This window comes from Melospiza georgiana, chromosome 22 (genome assembly GCF_028018845.1).
Source record: "Melospiza georgiana isolate bMelGeo1 chromosome 22, bMelGeo1.pri, whole genome shotgun sequence".
Classification (NCBI taxonomy): Eukaryota; Metazoa; Chordata; class Aves; order Passeriformes; family Passerellidae; genus Melospiza; species Melospiza georgiana.
Genome location: NC_080451.1, coordinates 10,733,875 through 10,756,570, shown reverse-complemented (window position 1 = coordinate 10,756,570; position 22,696 = coordinate 10,733,875). Strand labels below are relative to the sequence as shown.

Here is a 22,696-nt window from a genome sequence, read left to right as displayed (position 1 = left end):
GTGTTCAGCCCAGGGAAGGGTTACCTGCCCAAGGCAGCCCAGGGAAGGGTTACCTGCCCGAGAGGCCTCTCCTGGCCGGGACAGCCCAGGTGTGGGGTTACCTTGGTGGATTTCTTGACGGACTCGGCCTTGCTGTCGTTGCTGGAGGTGCTGGCGGCGCTGGGCGAGTTGCGGCCGCTGGAGCGCACGTCCTCGGCGATGGGCGAGGCGCGGCCATCGGGGCTGGCCGCCTGCTTCTTCCTGCCACTGCGTAGGGTCGACATCTGGGGACAACAGCCCGGTCAGAGCAGCACTGAGGGGCCCCTCAGAGCGCTCTGCCTTGGCAGGGCCATGGGGAGCGCGGCCCTGGCACCAAAAACCTGCAGCGTTTCTGCACTTCGTCCTTCAAAGCCCAACCGGACTCAAATGTAAAAGGAGGCAAATCCTTATTCTGCCTACTCACAAGCATTAAGTGCTGATTATTTCATCAGCAGTGGCTGTTAGAAAGGGCATTCAGGAAGATGTTCCCATACACAGCACACACACAAGGGGGCTGAGGCAGCAGAGGAGCCCATGTTCCATTAAGAATGCTCCATCTGCTGGCAGTCAAGGCCAAGGTCTAAACCAGTGTGCTCCTGGCTCCTGCTTTAGAAAGCACAAAGCTCTATCTCACTATCTACTCCATCAGTAAGGGATCAGGAGAGTACATTTCAATAATTAATGCTGTTTCCCTGCCAGTTTGGCAGTTTTTTGAAGGACTGACTACGAAAAACAACACTCCCCAAGAGTGGAGCCTCACGAGGTATTTACAATCAATGGTCACATCATCCTCTTCAGAAAGACAGAGAGGGGAGGGCAAGGAAAGAAATCTATCTGCTGCTTTCCCTCAGCTAAACCCAACTCCAAGATAAATCACCCAGAGTTGCTCCTGGTGCCCCACCCGAGTCACAACTTGGAGCACACCAACCACAGAGGGAAAGCAGAGCTCTGTGAGGGAAGAGGTTTTAACTCCAGTAACATGAGGAGACCACATGAACACCATCTGATTTTTCTGAACCTCTCCCAAGGGCACAGCTCTGACAGGATGCAGCTGGAAGGAGGACATGCACTAGCACAGGATCTGCAATGCACTGCCAATGCCCCCTCATGGAGACAGCCCACTGTCAGTCATGACAGGGAAATAACACAGCTTTCAGGGACATTCCATCCCCTTTTCCAGAGACAGCTCAGCCTCAGCAAAGCTCCCCCTGGCACACACAGCCCATGGCAAACCAGTTCAGGGCTCTGGCTCCCTTTACCCCTGCACTGAGCAGGGTGAAACGCACCGAGCCTCGACTGCGCCGTGTCCTCATGCTATGCTTCCCACTGAGGCCATCGTCTTCCTCCTTCACAGGCTTGAACATAAAGGGGGGGGGGTCCACGGGCTTCTCGATGGGCGGCAGCTCCCCGTACTTCTTGAAGTGGATGCGGCAGTCGGTGCACAGCAGGATGTTCTCCCGGCCCCCGTGGTGCCAGTCCTTGGAGGCTTGGGGCAGGGAAAGCAACAGCTCAGCACCCACAGAGCACCCAGCCCAGCACAAACATGGGGAATTGTTAAAAAAAAAGCTGATTTTCTATGGGTAACAAGTTTCTGGAAAAGTCTGTCCTGTCCCAGTGCACATCCTCAATACTCAATTTTTACCAGCTATGGTTGCTTGCTTAAGAAACTCCAGCTTTGAGGCACAGAAAGAAACCTTATCTGCTCTACCTGGGAGCTAACAAGCAGCTGTTGTTCTTCAAAGCTGTGGTTTCTGCAAGAGAAGTGAGCTCTGAACCTCTCATTTCCTTCCCCGTTCTGGGGCTTCCACTTTCAGCTGCAAATGCCCCAGCACCAGACAACCTTTGGGAGCAGCCACAGCAAGGGGGCTGATGCACAGGAGATTTGCTGCAGCACCAGGAAGTTCTGTGTGCGACAGCCACAGCCCAACAGTGACTCATTATGTCCCAAATTGATTACAGAGATTATGGATTATGCAGATTTATTCCTGTCTAAATGTCTACCTCGGGCTCCCCCTCTGTCACCGCAGTATTAATTTGCAATGGCAAAGCCTGATTAACTCTGTTAGGAACGCTGCATATTTCAGCTGAGAGCAGCTGTCCCAGCTCAGGAGCCGCCCGTGCTGGCTGCAGCCAGCCCCAGGGGAGCAGAGGGGAGCCCCAGCAGGGATGGCAGCCCCAGCAGGGATGGCAGCCCCAGCAGGGATGGCACTGGCACTGGCACGTACTGGTGGTGAAGCAGTGGCGGCAGGCGTAGCCCTTCAGCTCCTGCTCGCTGTCCTCGCTGTCAAAGTCATCCTCGCTGGCCGAGCTCAGGTCCACTGAGGGTGGGAGAGAGAGGAAAATGGAAAATCAACACTCAGCAGGATTTTCTATTTCCTCCTACTTGGCTAAAATAAGCACTAAGTGGAATGGATCGTGACTCCCCACGCCCACCCTGCCTTGCACGGCCATTATTGCTGATTTTTCACACCGGGCAAAGCCAGATCTCATCACGCTGCAGGTTCAAGAGGATCCCAGGAATGTGCCAAGGGATTCAACTCCTGGAACCTCTGATTCAGCACGTGCTACATGTCCAGGTAAGTTGTCATTCAAATACCATCCATGGGGAGTTCAAGAGGCTGTGTTCCAAACCCACAATTTTCAAGAGAAAAGGCATTTATCTCTAGAATCTGGTCAAATTTGAAATAAAATATTCTACATTTAAAACCTACAATATCCCATGAACAGGCCCTGTAGTGGCTTTTCTGGCTTTTATTTTGTTACCCAGCAGCAGAGGTGTTTGCGGGTGGAGCAATCAATGCTTACATACCATGAACCTGTCTGAAAAACCTGTTCAGATCCTTTTGCATGAGAGGCACTAAAGGATAACTAACACCAGCTCTCCTGTCCTTAATGCAGGACTCAAAGTTTTAACCTGTGGCAAACTCACACTGCAAAAATGTCATGTTCTGAAGAGGAAAATATGCAAAGGGTCCCTCTCCTTTGTGGCAAATTAGCTGATTACACATCTATGAGCTCAAAAGCAGCATCTAAAGCACTGAAAATATGCAGACATCACAAAAGCTCTATCTTACCTTCTAAACACCTCAGGAGTAAGTATTTACCTTTTGAGAGCACTGCACTTTTCTAGTCCCACCACTATAAATTCACAACATAACAGGGCTATAATTTGGCACAAGCAGGAAGCCCTGAGGCTTCTTCTGTTCAAATCTTTAATTAGAAGAGAGGTCCTTGATACAGGAACAGTGTTTTTCTAAAGGCTCCAAGAGGATGTTTTGTACATACAGGTTACAGTTTATGGATTAAAGCTCACAGATTCTCCTGTACTTGCCATCAGCATTTGTCAGCAACTCATTACCCTTCAAATTAACACAGGGTTACATTTAATAGCTACCACTGCCCTGATTCCTACATTAATACTTGCAGGTGCTCAAACCCTGACTGCAGAGCTGACTCCAGGCTAGCACTTGTTTCTTTTGCTAAATGAATTGTGATTCTCATCCTGCAGTCAGGTCCATAGGATGGCTCCCCCCAGCCACAAGCTCTCACAAGCTGAGTATCTGGGATTGAGCAGTGGAGTCCAGATCCTCACTCCTTGTGCACACAGAGAGCAGCAGTAAATCCCACCAGCTCAGCAGTGAAAAGCTCCCAGCCCTTTCCTGCTCCTTGCCCTGGACAGAATTCTGTGTCCAGCCTGCCCACCACACCCTCCACCTGCCCTGGTCATTATTACATCTGCCCATCCGCCTCCCACAGCCCCTTTTCTCTATGTGGCTTTAGGAAGATTTAAACTTCCCAGGGTAACCAACCCTTCCTGTTTGGACAAAGGTTTCTGTGCCTGTCGGGACCCTGTGCAAGGCAGCAGGCACTGCTCTGGGGAATTGCTTTGGGTTGGACACCTGTGCTCCAGGCAAGGCCACTGCTCCTCCAAGGCTGCCTGGGACAGTGCTGGCTGCAGCACGGTCTGAGCTCCAGCAGAGGGTAGGGGTCACCCACAAGGATGGAAGGGATTTCCTTCCAAAGACAGGGAGCCCCTCCTTCCTTCCTTCAGTGCTTCCCACTCCCCATTACTGTAACAAGCCTGGAGAACATACACCACAGCACCAAGAAAAAGAGCGGGGAAACAAACCCACCCCCAGGGCAGCATTTCCACGCTCACAGGATGCTTTAATGCTTAGGGCCTGCACACATCCCTGGCTGACCAAAGCCCCGTTCCAGCAGCATGGCGCAGCAGCAGGGAGGGCGGCTGCCCCAGCTCCATTTCCCCGCTGTCCCGGGGACGTGTGGCACCCGCTCCCTGCCCAGCAGTGCCCAGCCGGGGCTGCACTCACAGAACTCGCTGGAGGGGGGCCTGGAGGGGGTGTTGACGGGCGTGGAGGCCGTGCGGGTTTTGATCCTGCGGAACACGGCCTGGCGCCGGTGCCGCCGGTGCGCGCGCGAGCTCGCCGCCTCGGGGGTCTTCTTCCAGTAGTAATAGAAGGTGATCAGCTCCCCCTGCGAGCACAAACAGCAGAGAGCACAGGGTTAGAGGGACCTGCGAACCTGCCTGCCAGCCCCTGCCTGCCCCAGCTCACTGGGATTTCCCCAGAAGAATTATGATGGATTTCAGCCAGGAAAAAAGAACTGTTCAGGTAATACACACAAAAAACACTCATTATTTTTTGCCTGCTTTGGCAGAGGAGGAAAGTAAGTAAATAAATGCTTTTTCACTCCTCCCCTAGGAGAGGAAAGAGGCTGGGAAGCACCAGGAGCCAGCCTCCACCTGGATGCCTCAGAAGAGGGTGCCTTTGTGTCACCGTCAGCATCCCCGAGCTTTGACAGCCACCCCAAACCCAAAAGCCACCCCAAACCCAACAGCCACCCCAAACCCAACAGCCACTCCAGATTTGACAGCTACCCCAAACCTGACAGCCACCCCAAAGCTGACAATGACCCCAAACCCGACAGCCACCCCAAGCCTGCCCCAGCTCCTGCTGTCCACACACAGAACAAGGCTCAGCCCAAGCACGCTCTGCCACTCTGTCAGCCATTGTTCAATATTCTGTGTAAGGAAGTGGAAGTTTGAGTAGTACAAACGTGTTCAACAACAAGTCTATAACCGTAACACAACCCCACCACACTAAATCGTGTTTTAATTTGAATATATATACCCGCATCTAAATTAATTAAGCCGTTAAAAGAGCACACCTAGAGAAATGAGTGATAATTTCACAGCATAATGAATCTGGCTTACATTCAGGAAGTGCAGCAGCTGCCATTCAAACCTGGGTTTGCAAGGCTGAACCAAAGAACAGCATGTGGTTTTAATCTCTTTTCTCTTACTTTGAAACCCCATCATTTCCTGGCGACTTGTCTGCCTCTAAGGTAAAAGGTGTTGTTGCTTTCAAGTTGCAAGGGAAAACCGGAGAAGTTCTAACCAGCCCCTTGAAAAAATCAACATCAGAACAAACATACCTGAACTGCCCACAAAAAGGGTTTCTTTGAACTGTGTTTTGTGTGATCAAATAACCTCAGCCTGCTGCCTCCGTGGGGAAATGCTGCAGCCCCTGCTCCGGGCAGAGCAGGAGTTAACTCCAATAACGACCCTGCCTGAATCCAAACCCTCCCCAGGGCCCCAAACAGGCAATTACAGCCACAGCCAATACCTGCACCACTGAGACACTGCAAAGACAAAGGGAGGATGTTGTTCTAGACATTAACTGCTGACATTTAAGACACTTAAGAATTTTACCAGTGCCTAATTTAAAAATAGAAACCCCAGAAGAAAGAACACGAGCACATTCTGGCAACGGGCAGAACAGATCATTTTTAATCTGCGCTGCCACAGACTGGGATGATGCTGCTGATCCCCACCACGGAACTGTGTTCGTGTTTCATGTATTAAAATAACAAATATTCGCAGTGATGGCTGGGGAGGAGGAGCAAGGGGGAAAAACGTTACCTACAATTCTTGATTCTGAAGGACTAAACCCTACTAAGAATATTAAAAATGTGTTTCCTGCAGAGGATCTGAAGCTGCCTGGTGATGAGCACACAATGCTCATGGCAAACTGGGCAGAAGAGCAGCTCTGAGCCAGCACCCTGCTCTGCCCTGCCTGTTTGCTTTAGAAATGCCATTTCCCTGAGCCCATCCAGCGGGCTCAAAGTCCACCCAGGCCAGCTGTTTGTCCACTTGGGGCTGTGCCTGTGCCAGGGCCAGCCTGGGCTCTGCAGGGAGCCTTTGGAAATGCTCTGCACAGGCTCAAAGCCTCCTGCAAATGAAACCAGTCGTTTTTTACCTATAAATTCATTTGTACCAAATCTGAGGTGTCAGCACCAAGGAGCAAGTCAGTAAATCCCATGTCTTTATGTCAGTGAATGAATGTGTCCTCTGACACATGGCAACAGCAGAGTGGGAGCCAATCTGTTCTCCTCCCATCATAAAATAGGGAATGGGAACCTATTAGAGCTCAATTTACACATTGCAAAGCCATCAGGTCCCGAGGGAAGTTTAACAATTTATACATGCAGATCATAAAGCAAAGTTTAAAAAAGAAACTGTGGATATTTATAGAAATGCCAGCCTCATGACCATAATGCTTTTTTCCCCCCGAGACTGGCTCAGAAGTGCAGTCACAACTGCACAGGGATAAAGAAGAAGTCAAAGTCTATTTATCCAGCAACCAGTTTTACCCCAGGTAAAAGGACCAAAGAATGAAAGGACCAAAGAACGCTCTGTGCCTGCAGTTCATGGTCAGAGTGCACAGTGCAGCACTCAGGACAGGGCTCAGGGGGCAAGAGAGCACTCAGAGGGGCAGCACACACACAATGCCAGCTAACACAGGTACCCACTGAAGGGATTCCCTGCAGGATCCCCTGGGCTACCCAGGATGGCACTGTGTGCCCAGGGATAGCTGCTGGGGTTCAGCCTGGCAGCATCACCCCATCCTGATGCCCATCCTGAGGCAGCATCACCCCATCCTGATGCCCACCCTGAGGCCACCGTGTGGGTTCAGCCTGGCAGCATCACCCCATCCTGATGCCCATCCTGATGCCCATCCTGAGGCCACCGTGTGGGTTCAGCCTGGCAGCATCACCCCATCCTGCTGCCTGCATGGGTGGCACAGGCTGGAGCACAAAGGGCTGAGTCAGGCAAGCTCTGGCTCCCCAAACAGGGAGCAAAAGCAGCTCCCAGGCGCACTGCAAGAAGTCAAATGAGCTTTATTTAATCAAACATGCACAGTGCGTGCTGCTGAAAGCCAGGGCACATAAATTCAGGAACAAAAGCTGCTGCAGAAATCAATAGCCTCCTGAAACATTAACACAGGCCAGCATTGATCAAAGGCCCTGGGACAAAAGGCTGCCTTGCAAATTAGCTGCTGCCTCTGCTTGCAAGCAAACACAGAGGCATGAACGCTGTGACATGAATGGCCTGTAATGATCGTTTTGTTGGGGTGATCTCACCTCGCTCACCACAAGGTCTCGCAGTCAGCACATCCCACAGCCCTGAGTCGTGCCAGCCTGGCAGGGCTGGGCAGCTGCTCCAGAGCTCTTTTTGTGGCTGCCAGGCCATCAGCAGGGCCAGCCTGCCGTGCCAGCCTGCAAACACAGTGTCCTTGTCCTGCGGCTGCTCTGGGCAGGCTGGCCATGGCTCAGCACAGCAGAACCAAGGCACAGCAACAGCCTGGCTATCCCATCCCTGAGGATGCTGCCAATGCCCTCCCAAACCACCTCCAGGCCCAGATTTCTCTCTTCCAGCACTGTGGGAGCAGATTCCTTTCCCCTCCTGGTCGCTGCAGCCTCACCTTCCCTGCACACACGGGCACCTCTCCTTTCCTGCACACACAGCTCCTGTCTCCATGTTAACATCTGATTAACTGTCCCCAACACACAGAAAGCAAAATGAGAAGCATTATTCAGGCTTTTAACGGCACATTTCCCTGACAACATCGACATTCCCAAGTTTCACAAGGCAGAGGGGATTATGTTCCTCACTAGAAACACCAGTTCAGCTTTCAGCAGCTCTGAAATGCACGCAGAGCTCACCACTCCAGTCTCCTGCCTGCTCCTGCCAAGGCCATCCACTCCTCCTAGTAGGTGCATATACAAAAGTCACACTTCATCTCCTTTCGGCTGTGTTCCGCAGGTTATTCCTGCACAGGGAGATGATTCTGCAGGTCATTTCTGCACAGGGAGATGATTCTGCAGGTTATTCCTGCACAGGGAGTGAGGCTCAGACCCCTCCTGCAGGACTCACGGCAGGGAGGTGTCTCTGCACTTCTGAAGTGCTCTCGGCCCTCACCTGCCCCAGCAGGGACTGTCCTGGCCAGGGGCCACCTCTGCCCTGCCTGTCCCACCCTGTCACTCCCACCTGGCTGTTCTGCCAGCTCCCTCCTTCCCCCAGCACATCACCCCCACCAGAGCAGCCCCTCTGCCTGCAGACCCTGCTTTTCTATTTCTGATCAGCAATTGTCCAATGTAAAACCCACAGCCCGAGCTGTCTGTGTTCAGTCCTGCCTGGCACACACAGGGTCAGGGCTGGCTGTGCATCCCTGCACAGGAGGGCTCTGACAGCTCCTGCACAAGCCAATCCCACACACACCAACCTCCCTGCAACTATCTGTTAGGGTATAACACAGTGAGCAAACACAATAATTGCTGTTTAATTTCCCCAGAGCCGAGCTCTGACAGGGGAAAAAAAAAATAAAATCATGGAGGAGGGGAATAGCTTTGCAGTAATGAAAGAGAAAAGGTAAATGACAGCACTCCTCACTGGCTGCAACAGCCACGGCAGAGCAGGGGGAACACACTGTCCAGCTGTGGCCTTAATGAATTCACAATCTTTCTGGAATGCCTCAAGATTTTATTAAGTCAACTCAATTTAGCTAATACTTATAAAGTCCTGCAGTAAGAACAGTCTCCAGTGCTTCCCCTGATGCCCTGGCACAGGCTGTTCCCAGCATCTGCCCAGGGCAGGAGCAGAACACGGGTTTGGATCAAGGCAGAGTGGAACACACTGAGCCTGGGCAGGTCACAAACAACCCAGGACAGTGCCCTGCACATCAGGAGACAGAGTTGAGAACATCCATCCCTTCCATCTCACAGCCGGGGCAGGGGGGAACCAGCACCCCTGCAGGTGTGGGTGACACCTGGCACAGGGCAGTGGTGACCATGGCAGGGCTGGGTTAAACCTGGACTCCGTGATCCTGGAGGGCTTCCCCAGCCTCAGTGACTCCGTGCCCGGGTCTTCTCACGATCCACACCCAGAGAGAGGAAAGGTGAACCCCTGCACAAGCTGGAGGGCGAGAGGAGCAGCTGTGAGAGCCCAGGAGCTGCACTTGGCCCTTCCTGCAGTGACGGGCTCAGCCCCATCCTCTGCCAGCCGTGACAAACAGCCCTGCACATGCTCTAATTAAGCAGCAAGTCTCAGCAGCTTGTTCAGTAGCACTGATTAATGTCCACCTTGGGTGCACAGAAATCCTGCATATTCCAACACATCACTGAGGTTTTAAGAGAGGCTTTTAAAAACCAAGCAATATTTCACTTAACACTACAAAAAGCCCCATTAAAAACGGTGAGATGCTCTCTGAGGAACGCCCTGCAGGTCTGGGCTCCCTGGCAGATCTCAGAAGCACAAGTACAGCCATTTCACCCTGCAGCCCCTCTTTGCAGGCCATTTGTCATCTCCTGGCTGGCAGCACAGCCCTGGCTCCATGGCCCTGCTGGGAACTGCACAGAGAGTGGCTGTCCCCACTGCCTCCCTGCCCTGCCACAGCCAGCTTACACTCCCTGGTTCATTATTTGTGTGGAACTCCTGGCAAACAGGCTGAGCGAGTGGCAATCCAGAGAGGAGACAGGTGTGTGACAAACCCGGGCTGACTCCTTGGGCTTTATGCTCTCAATTTGCTCCCAGCACAGGAACAGCCACAGAATTTCCTGGGAACCCAGCCGAGGCTCCATCTGCATCTTCTGGATTTCATTTTGTTGTGGAAAAATCCTGCAGTCAGACAGAGCTTTATGCTTTCTAATTGTTTCTGCTAAATGAGCACGGCACCCTGCTCAGCCCTCACTCACCCGGGGAACGGGGAGCTCCTCTCTCCCACAAATGAGGGCTCTGTTCTGTCTGAAGGGCTGCCACGGGTCCTGAGAGAACTGGGGCACTCCTGGGAGGGCCAGAATAAGCCTGGGACCTGAAGATTTCACTCCCAAGTTCCTCGAGCAGTGAAGGGACCAGAATAATGTCACTGTGCACCTAAACACACAGGGGACACTTCTGTGACTGCCCCAGGAGAATGTGTCTGCCCTTCTGAGCTCCTACCAACTGTCCCACAGAATGGGTGAGGGATGGAATCACTGCCAGAGGAGTGGAATCACTGCTGGAGGAGTGAAATCACTGTCAGAGGAGTGAAATCACTGTCAGAGAAATGAAATCACTGTCAGAGAAATGAAATCACCGTTAGAGAAATGAAATCATTGTCAGAGGAATGAAATCAGTGTTAGAGGAGTGAAATCACTGTCAGAGGAGTGAAATCACTGTCAGAAAAATGAAATCACTGCCAGAGGAGTGAAATCACTGTTAGAGGAGTGAAATCACTGCCAGAGGAGTGAAATCACTGTTAGAGGAGTGAAATCACTGCCAGAGGAGTGAAATCACTGTTAGAGGAGTGAAATCACTGCCAGAGGAGTGAAATCACTGTCAGAGGAGTGAAATCACCATTAGAGGAATGAAATCATTGTCAGAGGAATGAAATCACTGTCAGAGGAGTGAAATCACTGTCAGAGGAATGAAATCACTGTCAGAGGAGTGAAATCACTGCCAGAGGAATGAAATCACTGTCAGAGAAATGAAATCACTGTCAGAGAAATGAAATCACCGTTAGAGAAATGAAATCACCATTAGAGAAATGAAATCATTGTCAGAGGAATGAAATCACTGTCAGAGGAGTGAAATCACTGTCAGAGGAGTGAAATCACTGTCAGAGGAGTGAAATCACTGTCAGAGGAGTGAAATCACTGTCAGAGGAGTGAAATCACTGTCAGAGGAGTGAAATCACTGCCAGAGGAGTGAAATCACTGCCAGAGGAGTGAAATCACTGCCAGAGGAATGAAATCACTGTCAGAGGAGTGAAATCACTGTCAGAGGAATGAAATCACTGCCAGAGGAGTGGAATCACTGTCAGAGGAATGACATCACTGCCAGAGGAATGAAATCACTGTTACACTGTCAGAGGAGTCAGTGCAGGGGCTGCAGAGTCAGGGGAAAAAGGAAAGGAGAACCTGAGCTGGATGTAAATGATCTCTCCTCCAAAACAAACATTATCTGCAGCAGCACAGCAACACCCCAGCACTGTACAGCATCTTCTCCTGATGACAAAGTCAATGAAGTTTCACAAATGAAGTCCCAGCACGTCCTTTTGAAGTTTTATGGCGTGGGGAAACAAAGAGACAGAAGATTTATAAATGGGCCGAGATCAATCCTGAGTGGGAAGGACAATTGTGCTGATTAACCCCAGCTCTGTGAGCAGCCCCTGAAACTCCTCAGAATCCCAGCCCAGGTCTGCAGGACAGGGTCACCCCCTTGGAAAGGTCTGACCCAGTGCTCAGCATTCAATTTCGCTGTGCCCTACACGAGCTGCTCTTCTGATAGCAGAATCCCTGCTTCACTCCTGCCCGCATGGCTTCAGCAAACCACAGAGAAATTCAAGTTATCCCCAAAAACACCAGTAACTCCTCCGTGTGCCACATCCCACTGGCCATTTCCATGCAGCTCATTTGTTCATCTCTTCCAGTATTTGTAATTAAGGTTGCACAAACTGGCAGCAAATAAGATAATTACCGTTTTATGGAACTTACCCTGGCTATGCAAACAACTCTTTTTCCCCTCCATTTTTAGGGATTTAAGCACCAGCTTTAGCAGTTGTGCCAAACAAGTGCAGAGCACACTGGGGCATTGTTTTAAGGCTGAGCCCCAGTTAAAAGCTGCCACCCCTCTCTGCATCAGGCCAGAATGGGAAGAAAGCTTTTGTAATTAAGGCTTCTTCCTCCAGAGACTCCTCTTTGTTAATCAACAGAGTTCCCAATCCCCACAGGAACTCTCACACTGTTGGCTGCATCCATTATTAATTATCAGAGCCTGTCCTTAGCAGTGGTGGCTCCAGGCCTGTGCAGCCCTGCCAGGGTCACCAGGAACGTCCCAGGGGCATCCCAGGGGCTGGAGCCACCATGGGGTTATCAAAACAGGGACAGCTCAGGGCCTCAGCCTTATACACATCTATTGGTTTTCTACTGTATTTATTGTTTATTATAAATATATATTTATAGAGTTATATATTTATTTATATTTATATATAAATAATAGAATATATAGAATATTACATATAATTATATATAATTATATATTTATATATAAATATATTGCTATATATTTATATATTTTGTATATTTATTATTTTATTTACATTTATTTAAAATTTTGTATATATGTATACAAATTCTGTATATAAATAATATATATTTATATATTATTTTTGTATCAATTTTCTACTCAGCTTTCCCTTTGCAACTTGCATTATCGATGTTCCTGGGGTTATAAATCCTGATTTTCTCCACCACTTTTATCTGCAATAATTTAACCCGTGCCCAATCCTGCAGCCGTGCTGGGATGCTCTCAGCCCTGAGCACTCACACAGGGCCAGGGAATGAGGAGCAGAGGTGAGATGCCTCTGAAAGGTGGCACAAGGTGCTTTTCCTGGGCCAGCAGTGCTGCTGTTCCACTCCCCAGCCCACAGGCAGCAGCTCCTGCTCAGGGCAAGCTCTCCAGATCTGAACTCACACTCCGGACCAAAGGGAGTGGGATAAATGCCCAGATCAATTGCTGTCAGTTACAGAGGAGAGCTCTCAGGGCATTGTCTGCACTGGGCTGTGTCTCTCCCACTGCACTTCCACCACCCCATCAATACTGAGAACGACAATGAGAATTTAGCAGCACAATGCCCACAACAGGACCTGCTCAATGGAGGTGCCAATTATCCCTTGTACTGCACTCTCTCCTTGCACCAGCTCCATAATTAAGGCTCTCGATGGGGCATAGCTGGAGTTCAGGCTGAGGAACAAACCCCATTTCCAGAGCCCAGGGCTGATCCCATTTCCACCCCACAGCCAAGGCAGCCTGGTTCCTGGGGCTGTGACAGTGCCACGGAGCCATAAAGCACCTCCAACCACCTCACTCATCCTGTAAACATTTCTCTATTTATCTGCCCTTCATTACATGCACAATCTTATCATCCCTGCACATCCTCAAAGCGCCAGCCGCCAGGATCACCCATAAAATATACATGGGAATGCTGCAGCTAATGACTGGAGCAGGCAGGGAAATGAAGGATGGGAGGAGTGGGAACCGCAGGATGCTTGGAAGGGATCATCAGTTATATCTGTGCATTTCCTGAGGTGATAATTGAATGACAGCGGCTGCGAGGAAAATCCATTTCTGAGCCTCAGAAAGGGCTGGTTTTGTGTGGCAGCAGCGTGGAATGGCTGCCAGGAAATGGGAACAGCTCCTCTGCTCCCTGGGTTTCACAGAACCACATCCAGCACCACTGCTACTCACGCCAATACACAAATATCGACGGATTTTGGGCATTTCAGCTGCACCCAGGCTGCCTGTTGTTGTGGTTTGCATGTCAGCTTTAATTAATGTAAGTGAAAGGCCTATTTGTGCATGTGCATGAGAAAGGGACACAACACAAGGACAGAGCATTGTCTGCTCTCATAATTCCTGTTCAAACAAAGTATTAAAATTTTAATTCTGCTATTCAGCAGGGAACTTAATCCCCTGCATCTCAGGAAGGTGTACAGATGCTTATTTGTTTCCCAACACCTGAAATTAGCCTTGCAATGATTAAGAAAGTTTTACTACTTCAAAAATATTTTCATTATTTCCTCATGCCAGTTTTACAAATAGAATCACACTATAATCACCAAAACTTTCTCTGAGTTACAACTGGGAGCTGTTTTTGCTGCTAGGTGAGTACTTCACAGCAGTAATTCCCGTTGGTATTTGAACCACCCCATTGCCAGAAGTGTCACCTGGGATCAGTTCTGGCTGAGGGCAAACACTGAGTGCAGCTCAGTCACCCTGGCAGGGACAATGAAACAGCCCCACATCCCCAGCTCAGGGAGCCCCCATCCAGCTGGAAATCCCCCGGGTGGGATGGATGGCATCCTGCTGATGGGAGGAGAGGATTTCCAGGGCCGATTTCCCCTGGCAGAGCTCGCTCCTGGCCCTGCCCACCTGAGCAGCTCCCAGTTACCTGCCAAGCCCAGTTTAAGCCACTCGCTGGTCCCCAGGCTGCTGCAGCCTCTCTGAGCAGCCACATGAAATCCTGCAGCATTTCTGGGCCACCAAGGGCTGCCTGCCTGCTCACTGCAGCTGCTGCTGCTCTTTGCTGCCCTGCAGGAAGCTCCTGGGCTCCCCAGTGAAATCAGAACCCAGTATATTGGCAGGTTTGTGTTACCAGCTGCTGGACGCTGAGAAGATAACACCCCACAAAACCAAGGAAACAAACCCACTGAATAAACAAAAAAATACAGAATCTGAAATTTTCCATTTTCAACAGGGCAAGGAGAGCTGAGAGGTGAGGCAGAACCAGCCACTTGTTTCACAATGTCCCATTCTGTAAGAGCTTTTATTTAAACACAGAACTCAGAACTGAAGGTGCCCCAGCAGCAGCAGCAGCACTGCCTGAACCCCGATGTGCTGAGCACTGACCTGCATTCCACACCTCCCACAGCAGATGTTTCAGGTTTTCCAAGCACATCTGTGCTGGATCACACAAAGCCTGGCCTGTCAAACGTGCACACTCCCCTCCCTGACACAGCTCCCTCCTGTCCCAGCTCCTGACCCGGGGAGCTGCTGGGCTTTGAGGGTTTATTACATACACAAATCAGAAAATACTCATCACTACATACAGGAGACAAGCTGTGAAATTATCCCCACTGCTAATGAGGAATGGCAAGAGTTAATCCCCTGGAAACAACAGTTTTAAAAGTCCTCACACCTGGTTATTTCACCATGTAAACTATCAGCCCCTCTGATTCCATGCTGAAGACAGACACAGTGTGACCTCGTAATAAAAATCACAAGCACAGGATGTCCAACATCTGAGCAGCCAGATGGAGGAAGAATCCTGTCCACTGACACCTGGAAAGCATCAAGTGAGCTCAGAGAAAGCAGCAGCTTATCAGTGCAAAGGCACCATGGCACAGGGGGAGAGGGAGGATGGCTCCTGCCCTGAGTTATGGACACAGCAAACACAGCTCTCAGCACAGTCCCTGTCATTACAGCCTGATTTTAAACAGACTGCTCTCTCAGATCTGCTCCCTGAACAGCTGTTTTCCTTTTACTGCTCTCCAAGAACAGCTCCCTAAAGCAGTAGATTTTCTAGATTAAGTGTGGAAGGTTGAGGGGTATTTCAGTGTTTTCCTGTTGATCAGAGCCAGTAAGAAAAGAGGAATATTGAAGCAGGACATGAAGCAACCCCCCACCCCCAAACCACAAAGAACTGCCACGTAAGCTGCTTATCCCTCACTGATTGTTGCTTCCCTCCAGTTTCAAATTCCTTCTGTCAGGAAAAATCCTTAGCAAGCAAAATGTAACCAGAAGACAAAGCTAAGAGTTGTAAAGCAGCATTAGGAAGAGCAATTCATTGTAGCTCACTATAATACCTATACAGTGAGCTCACGAGTGAAAGAATTACCAATTCTTTCCAGCCCTGTTCCACCCTGGTGTCTCCAGCAAACATTAATCCGAGATCAGAACCCCTGAGAAGGCGAATTTGATCCCCACAACCAGGGAAAAGGAAAAGGGCAGCAGGAGTGTGGGGCATGGTTTGGGGCCGTGCAGGTTCTGCAAGAGCTGCAGCTCAGCCCAGGGCAGGGGCATCGGTCTGCAGCCCCTTCCCCAGCCAAACACTGCAGCTCTGCCTTGTGCAGGAACCCAGGAATCCTCCCCTGTGCCAGAGCCAGCAGCCCTGGGGACAGGGCAGGTGACAGCCCTGGGGACAGGGACAGTGACGGGACGGGTGACAGCCCTGGGGACAGGGACAGGACAGGTGACAGCCCTGGGGCAGGGACAGGACAGGTGACAGCCCTGGGGACAGGGACAGGACAGGTGACAGCCCTGGGGCAGGGACAGGACAGGTGACAGCCCTGGGGACAGGGACAGTGACAGCCCTGGGGACAGGGACAGTGACAGGGCAGGTGACAGCCCTGGGGACAGGGACAGGACAGGTGACACCCCTGGGGACAGGGACAGGACAGGTGACACCCCTGGGGGCAGTGACGGGACGGGTGACACCCCTGGGGACAGGGACAGGTGACACCCCTGCCCAGCCTGGCAGGAGGGATCGGTGCAATCGGAGCTCGGATTCAGCACTGAGGCGTCACAAACCAGCAGAGAAGCCCCCAGAAGGGGGAACTTCGCCCCAGCATGTGACACCGACACCTGCTGGCCTCCTCCTCCTCTGGAGCCTGCTGATGTTCCACTTGTGTGGCTCTTGGAAGGACAAACTGTTATTATTAGCTGATAAACTGCAGCCCCAGAGCTCCCCAAAGTGCTGGAATCCTAATCTCCAACCCCTGCACTGTCTGCAAACAAAACTGCACACAGAAACATCCCTGATAGCCACAATTCCCCACTGCATTCTTCTCTTTAAACACTGTTTTTCTGGACCAGGTTTGCTTCCCCTGCAAACAAACCAACCATCCTGTGGTTCCAGACAGAGCACAGCAGCTTTCATCTGTTAGAAAGTCTCATTTCATTCTGGATTTCACTGACTGCAGCAGAATGTCACACCCTAAATAAATTCCTCAGAAAGATGCAGTGACCCAGAGGCACAGCTGAGCGCTGGAAAAAAGCCTGACATGGAAGCTCAGGGTGCTGATGTGTCTGCATGGAAAATGAGTGCTAAAAAACCCATCCCCAAGATGCCAGCTCCTGTTAATTGCAAACACATCCAAGCACCAGCAGCTGCCACGAGCAAGGCACAGATCTGCAGTCACAGGGATGGGAGACATGACACAGCTCTGGGAAGGAAGGAAGGAAGGAAATCCTGTGCCATGTGAAAGACACACCACAAGAGCTATTTTCTCCTTAAAAAACCCACTTTGCTGTGCTTGATCTGCCCACATGTAAGCACAGGGGAAGTTGTGAATGTCTCATGTATCATCCCACAAGCAATTCCACCTCTCCTGCTTTCCCCCTCATTAAACTCAGCACAGCAACACTGCTAAGACACACAATCTGGTTCTGGTGCATCCTTGCAGGTGTTCTTTGGAAGGTAAACAGGCAATTTCTCTAATTATTTCTATTGCTCAGGCCTGACAAGTGGAATCAGCCTGGAATTCAGCCCATTCCCACAGGATGTGAGGGCAACCAGGATTCCCTGCGCTGACACTGCTGTCAGCAACTGCTGCCCAGCAAACAGGGCAAAAAGTGGCATTTCTGGGTGGGAATGAAACAAAAGCTGCAAATTAAGCCCCATGTTTTCATGCCTATGATAAAACTAAAAAGGAAAACACTGAAGATGCCCTGAACCTCTGGAATCTGAGTGGAATTTTTCCAGTGTTATTGCTCACAGCAGCCCTGGCACCTCTTTAAAATGCCCCATGGATCTTTCACACACAGACACTCCAGAGGCTCCACAAACACCTGCCAGGCAGCACAGGCGTGTGAGGGCTCCTGGAGTGTTTATATGCAGCAATTCCCTGCCACAGTACCTGGCCATTCCAGACTTTGCAGGGAGGAGGAATTCTGCACCTCCAGCCCTGGAGCATCAGTGATGGCAGAGCTGGGCAGCACCCAGGGAGCAAAGGGGAGTTTGGGGAATAACCCAGGAGCCTGAACCCATCCACGTACAGCACTGCAGGGAAAAGCAGGGAGCAGCTCCTGGGAGGTTTAAACCCTGTGTAAATCCTGATGGAGCCGAGGAGGGCAGCACTGCAAACCCTCACAGGGCAGAGAAATGGGTATCTTGAAGCTAGACAATTACTATAACATTAAAAAAAAAGAGTAGGGGGTGTTTTGCAAATACAAATAAAAATCAAACAGAAACCCCAACAAACCTGCAACTAATACAAATGATTTCCTCACAGTCACTCACAGCAGTTCCCTTGAGCAGGCAAACACCCAAGAACCAGAGCTCAAACAGGCAGAAGCTCCCACAGCACCCACAGAAATTCAAGTTTTCTAAACCACATTAAAAGTGGACAAAGGTCTGTGAGTATCACACGTAACTGAATTAGAACAGCTAAGCTCTTGCAGTGCCTGGGGAGAAACTGAAGCAGAAATATCTGAAAAATCAGAACTTCTAATTCCTAAAATATGAAGTCTCTGCTAGTCTGAGTTTGGGCTGGGGTTTTGTGCTGTTGTTGCTGATTTGTTTTGGGGTTTTCCCCTCATTTTGACGTGACCTTCATGGAGTGGCAAACCCAGACGGAGCAGTGCCCCAGAAATGCTGTTTATCCACAGCCTGCAGGATTCCATCCAATTTCAGCTCAGGGATGACAGCTACAGCAGCCAAACATAATGCCAGACTCACTTCTAAACATTTCCCATACCTCTGCTAGGCAAGTTCCCTTGAAAAGGTCAGAGCAGAACTTCAGCAGCTCCAGGAAATGTGAAACCTCAGTGCTGGCACAAAGAGCTACGGCAGCAATTCCGAGGTGATTCACAGCATCTGCTGGTGCTCCTTAATTGCTGCAGCCACGAAAACTCGTGCAGTTGCAATCCGTGGGTGCCAGCAGGGCAGAGCTGTGACTCAGGGCTGTCAACAGGGGAGGAGGGCTGTGGAGGAGTCACAGGGATGGCTCTGACACAGGAGCAGCCCCTGGATCCCTCTGAGCAGCTCTGTTCACGCGCTCCATGCAAAGCCAGCCAGGAACCTCAATACAGAATATTGAATAAATAGGTGGCAGATAGGAAGGGCAGTTTTATGCCCACAGTGAGCAGACAATTTCTTCTCAGAAGCCCTAAAAGCAATGTTTTTCTAAAGCCAGGTAACAAGAAGGAAAAAAAAATCTCTCCCATCAAACGGCACAGAGTAAGAACATGAGGTGGGATTGTTAAATCAATACAACTTTAGCACAGCACTGAGGGAGGGAGGAAGGCCTTTGTCCCTGTCACTTCTCCACAGCAAGGTGAAGGTCCAGTCACAGCCTGGAGCTCCTCCAGCAGGATCAGGGAAAGGAGCTTTTCCATTCGCCCCTTTAGAGCCCAGGCTGTGCAAGGTTTATGGCACATGTTTGCCATCACATCTCGGTGGGCAAGGCTCTGCAGGGCAAAACCAGGGCCCAAACCAACCCCTCCTGTCTCTGTCTGTTGTTCCCCCAGTTCCTGAGCCATTTCCAGCTGTATCCCTGCAGTCATGGAGGAAGAGCTGCTGCACAGGAGCCAGACCAGCTCCAGGGAAGCACAACCACCACAGGTGAGCAGCCCTGCCCAGGCTAAACACAACTGACTGCACTGAGCAAACTCACCCTCAACCCTAAAAGCAAGGGAAAAGAACAGATGGAGAGCAGCAGACTGCAGGAACAGGGCAAGGAGAGGGAAAAGGGCTGGGTTTATAGCTTGGTGGGGTTTCTTTTGGTTTTACTTTGGCTTGTTTGTTGGGGAGGTGGCATGATTTACTTCTCCAGCTCCCTCTCATTGCAGCTGAGGTAATGGAAGGCTTGGGCTTTGGCAAAGATCCCCTCCTTAGCCATAAAAATAAAATAGAACTGTAATTAAACGTACCAGAAACAAAGCTAATCAAACTCAACAGTAACAAAGGGCAGCAGAAACACGTTCCCTGTATCAGATCTTCCTTGCTGGCCCAAAGCCCAGAGTTTTCATTACATTTTTTTCCTTCCCCCCCAATTTCACAACAGCATTAAGCAGCCCTGGCCCAGGATGCCTCAGCTTTACAAACTATTTGTAGGAGATCAGCTTTTCATGATCCAAAAACCCAGCATGTGGAAAGTGTTAAGTCTTTCATGTAGTAGAGGAGGTTCTTAAAACTTCTACTGTTCAGCTCAGAACTCTTGGAGCTTCACAGCCCATTAGAGGTTTGTGAACCACAGAGAAGGGCAGAGCCAGCAAAATAAATCAAGAGTTCCTGTGGGATGTCCTGGTGCTTTACACAAGAGGCACAAAGCAGGCCCTGGGTCCAGCACCAGGGAGGAGCTCTCAGATTGCAGCAGCAAGGGCTGGTTTACAACCTGGAATGTGCTCTCCTCTCTTTGAAGGCTCTGGAGGCATCCTGCAACATCACAGCTTGTGTCAGGGGCACCGCGGGGGAAAAGGAGCCCACAAAGTGTCTGGGGAGGGGGAGGATCAGCCCGGCTCCTCCAGCCAAGGACAAACCACCTCACCGTGGCAATAAAAGCAGTGGGCCAGCACCTTCTCTGTGCTGGACAGGAGTTTGGTAATGTAAAACAAACGCTTTCTGCTTCCTGGACAGGAGTTTGGTGGTGTCAAACAAACAACCCTCCCTGCCAGTGCTGCTCATCCCAGGTGACCAGGCTCAGGGACATTTCCCAACCACAGCACGTCAGCAGCCGGGGTTTTGTCATCATTCCTGTAACACTCTGTCTGTTTTTTAAAGGCCCAAGTTCGCAAATACAGCAATTACCCTGAGAGCAGCTCCCTCACTTGCAGCTGCCCTGCTCCCAAAGTGTGCCAAGAAAAGGGCGATGGACAAACTTAACCTTGGAGGATCTGAATCAGAAGGAAACACCCCTGTCACCGTTCTGGGATTTAAAAAAGAATCAAGAGGTTTTCTGTGGAAGCTGCTCTGATCACTCAGGGGTGCTGAGGCATCACCTGCACCCTCTCAGGCAGCCTGAAGCAGGAAGGGAGGGAAGGCTGGAATGGTCCTGCAGGATTCAGCCCCTCCTGGCTGCAGGGAAAAGGCACCAACACCACAAACGGGGGATCCCAGCCCTGCAGGATCCTTATTCCTTATGAGCACGAGTAGGAAACCCAAAGCCTGAGCATTTCACAGCTTTTCCACATACAGGAGACATTAACGTACCTCCTGGCAGGGAAAGGAGCCCCTCACATCCCATGCACCCATAAATCCACCCTGGTGCAGGTGTGCAGGGCTGTGGCTGACACTTACAGCCCTCCTGGCACCCTGCACAACAGAACAGCACGGGAGAAGTTCACCCAAAACGACATCACCCTCACCTAGAGGTGATCACCAGCATCTTTATGTGCTGACAATCTGAATCCCATCACACTCCTCAGTGTTCTCCCTTCAGATACAGACTGGAAAGGAAAAACAAAGCAAAAGCAAATGCAGCAGATTTCAGTGTGTGATGTTAAATGTCTCTTCTGCTTACAGAGCCAGTTCTACCCACAAACTGCTTCACCTCCCCTATGGCACAGCCTCTATTGCAGCTCCCCATTCTCACTCTATTCCACCATCTCGGTAATTCCTGGAGCCTTTCTTGGCATGAAGAAAAAAAAAAAAACAAGCAGCAAAAAACCCCCAGTAATCAAGGACTGCTTCTTTTTTACAGCTGGCTGGAAACAAAACTGACAAAATGAGTGCATCTGTCTCCTGGAGTCGTTATTGTCTTTTCTCCCAGCTCCAGCAGCTCATTGCAGGGTATTTGGGAGTGACTGATGGCTGGGGCTGCTCTGGGGCCAGGGGAAGGCAGTGGGTGCTGCTCCTACAGGGCACCAGGGCAGGGGGTGATGCTGAGGAAGCACAAAGCTCATTCTGTGCTCTGTGGCAGCGAGCTCACTCACAGCATACTTTGTCCCCTGCCCACAGAGGGTTTTCCTGTGCACAGCCCTCTGCCCCAGCTGTGAGCCCCGCACAGGCCAGGCACCAAACCCTGCTCTGCCTCACCACACTCCGAGCTCTGGGGTTTATTTGCTCCTGGAGCTCCAACACTCAGAGCAAGCTAAGCTGCTGCACAGCTCCCGGAGCTGTAATCTGTGTCACACACTGTAAATACCCACAGAGAGCAGCACACACACAGGATTACCTGCAGCGCTCCCCTCCTGAGCCATCCCCGGGCAGGATTACACACGTGCATTTCCTGCATTAGCACTGCTCTGGCACAGGATGTCCCACAATCAGCACTGCCTCGTTTCTGCCTTTCTGAAAGCCATTCCCAAGCTACAGAGCTCATCCTCAGTCGGTGGCTGGATGGGGAGCAAACACCACCCAGGCTTTGATGCATGGCAGCCGTGGAGAAGTCTTGCCAGGCTGGGACGCTCAACCATGAAAATAAACTGCACAAATCCTTTACCAGCCACCTATTTTATGTACCTGCAACTCACAGGACCTCGGGGTTCATGTCTGAGTATTTGATACCATCTGACAACTGCCAGCAAGAAAAAAAGCTGCTGGTTTTTCTCACAGGGAAAGAAAACACAGAATAAATATACAGCTGTTGATGAACAAAAGCATTTTAACCAGAGTCACACATACCCTTCAGCACAGATGCAACAGAGAATTCACAATAGGAAAATAAACAAATTGAAATTCCTTAGGATGGTGAATTATAAACAGAAAGTGAGGAAAACGCAGTGGAACAGAACTCTGAGGAGCAGCATTGTGTTCTCTCAGTTGCTGAGGAAGGCTCAGACAATATTGGATCAATTACCCAAATAATCTTGGCTTGTATCTCTGACTACAGACTTTTCCCT

General features: G+C 50.6%; 1 protein-coding gene across 4 annotated transcripts in view; it reads right to left on the bottom strand.

The window, feature by feature from the left end:
• RERE (arginine-glutamic acid dipeptide repeats) overlaps positions 1-22,696 on the bottom strand; it is a 160,928-nt gene that overhangs the window by 9,554 nt on the left and 128,678 nt on the right. For all 4 annotated transcript variants that reach the window (XM_058039268.1, XM_058039269.1, XM_058039267.1 and 1 more), the window contains 4 exons: positions 4,350-4,512; positions 2,244-2,336; positions 1,305-1,504; positions 102-263 (listed from right to left, as the gene is read on the bottom strand). In XM_058039268.1, coding sequence (XP_057895251.1) covers positions 102-263; positions 1,305-1,504; positions 2,244-2,336; positions 4,350-4,512 — 618 coding nt within the window. The remainder of the gene's footprint in view (positions 1-101; positions 264-1,304; positions 1,505-2,243; positions 2,337-4,349; positions 4,513-22,696) is intronic.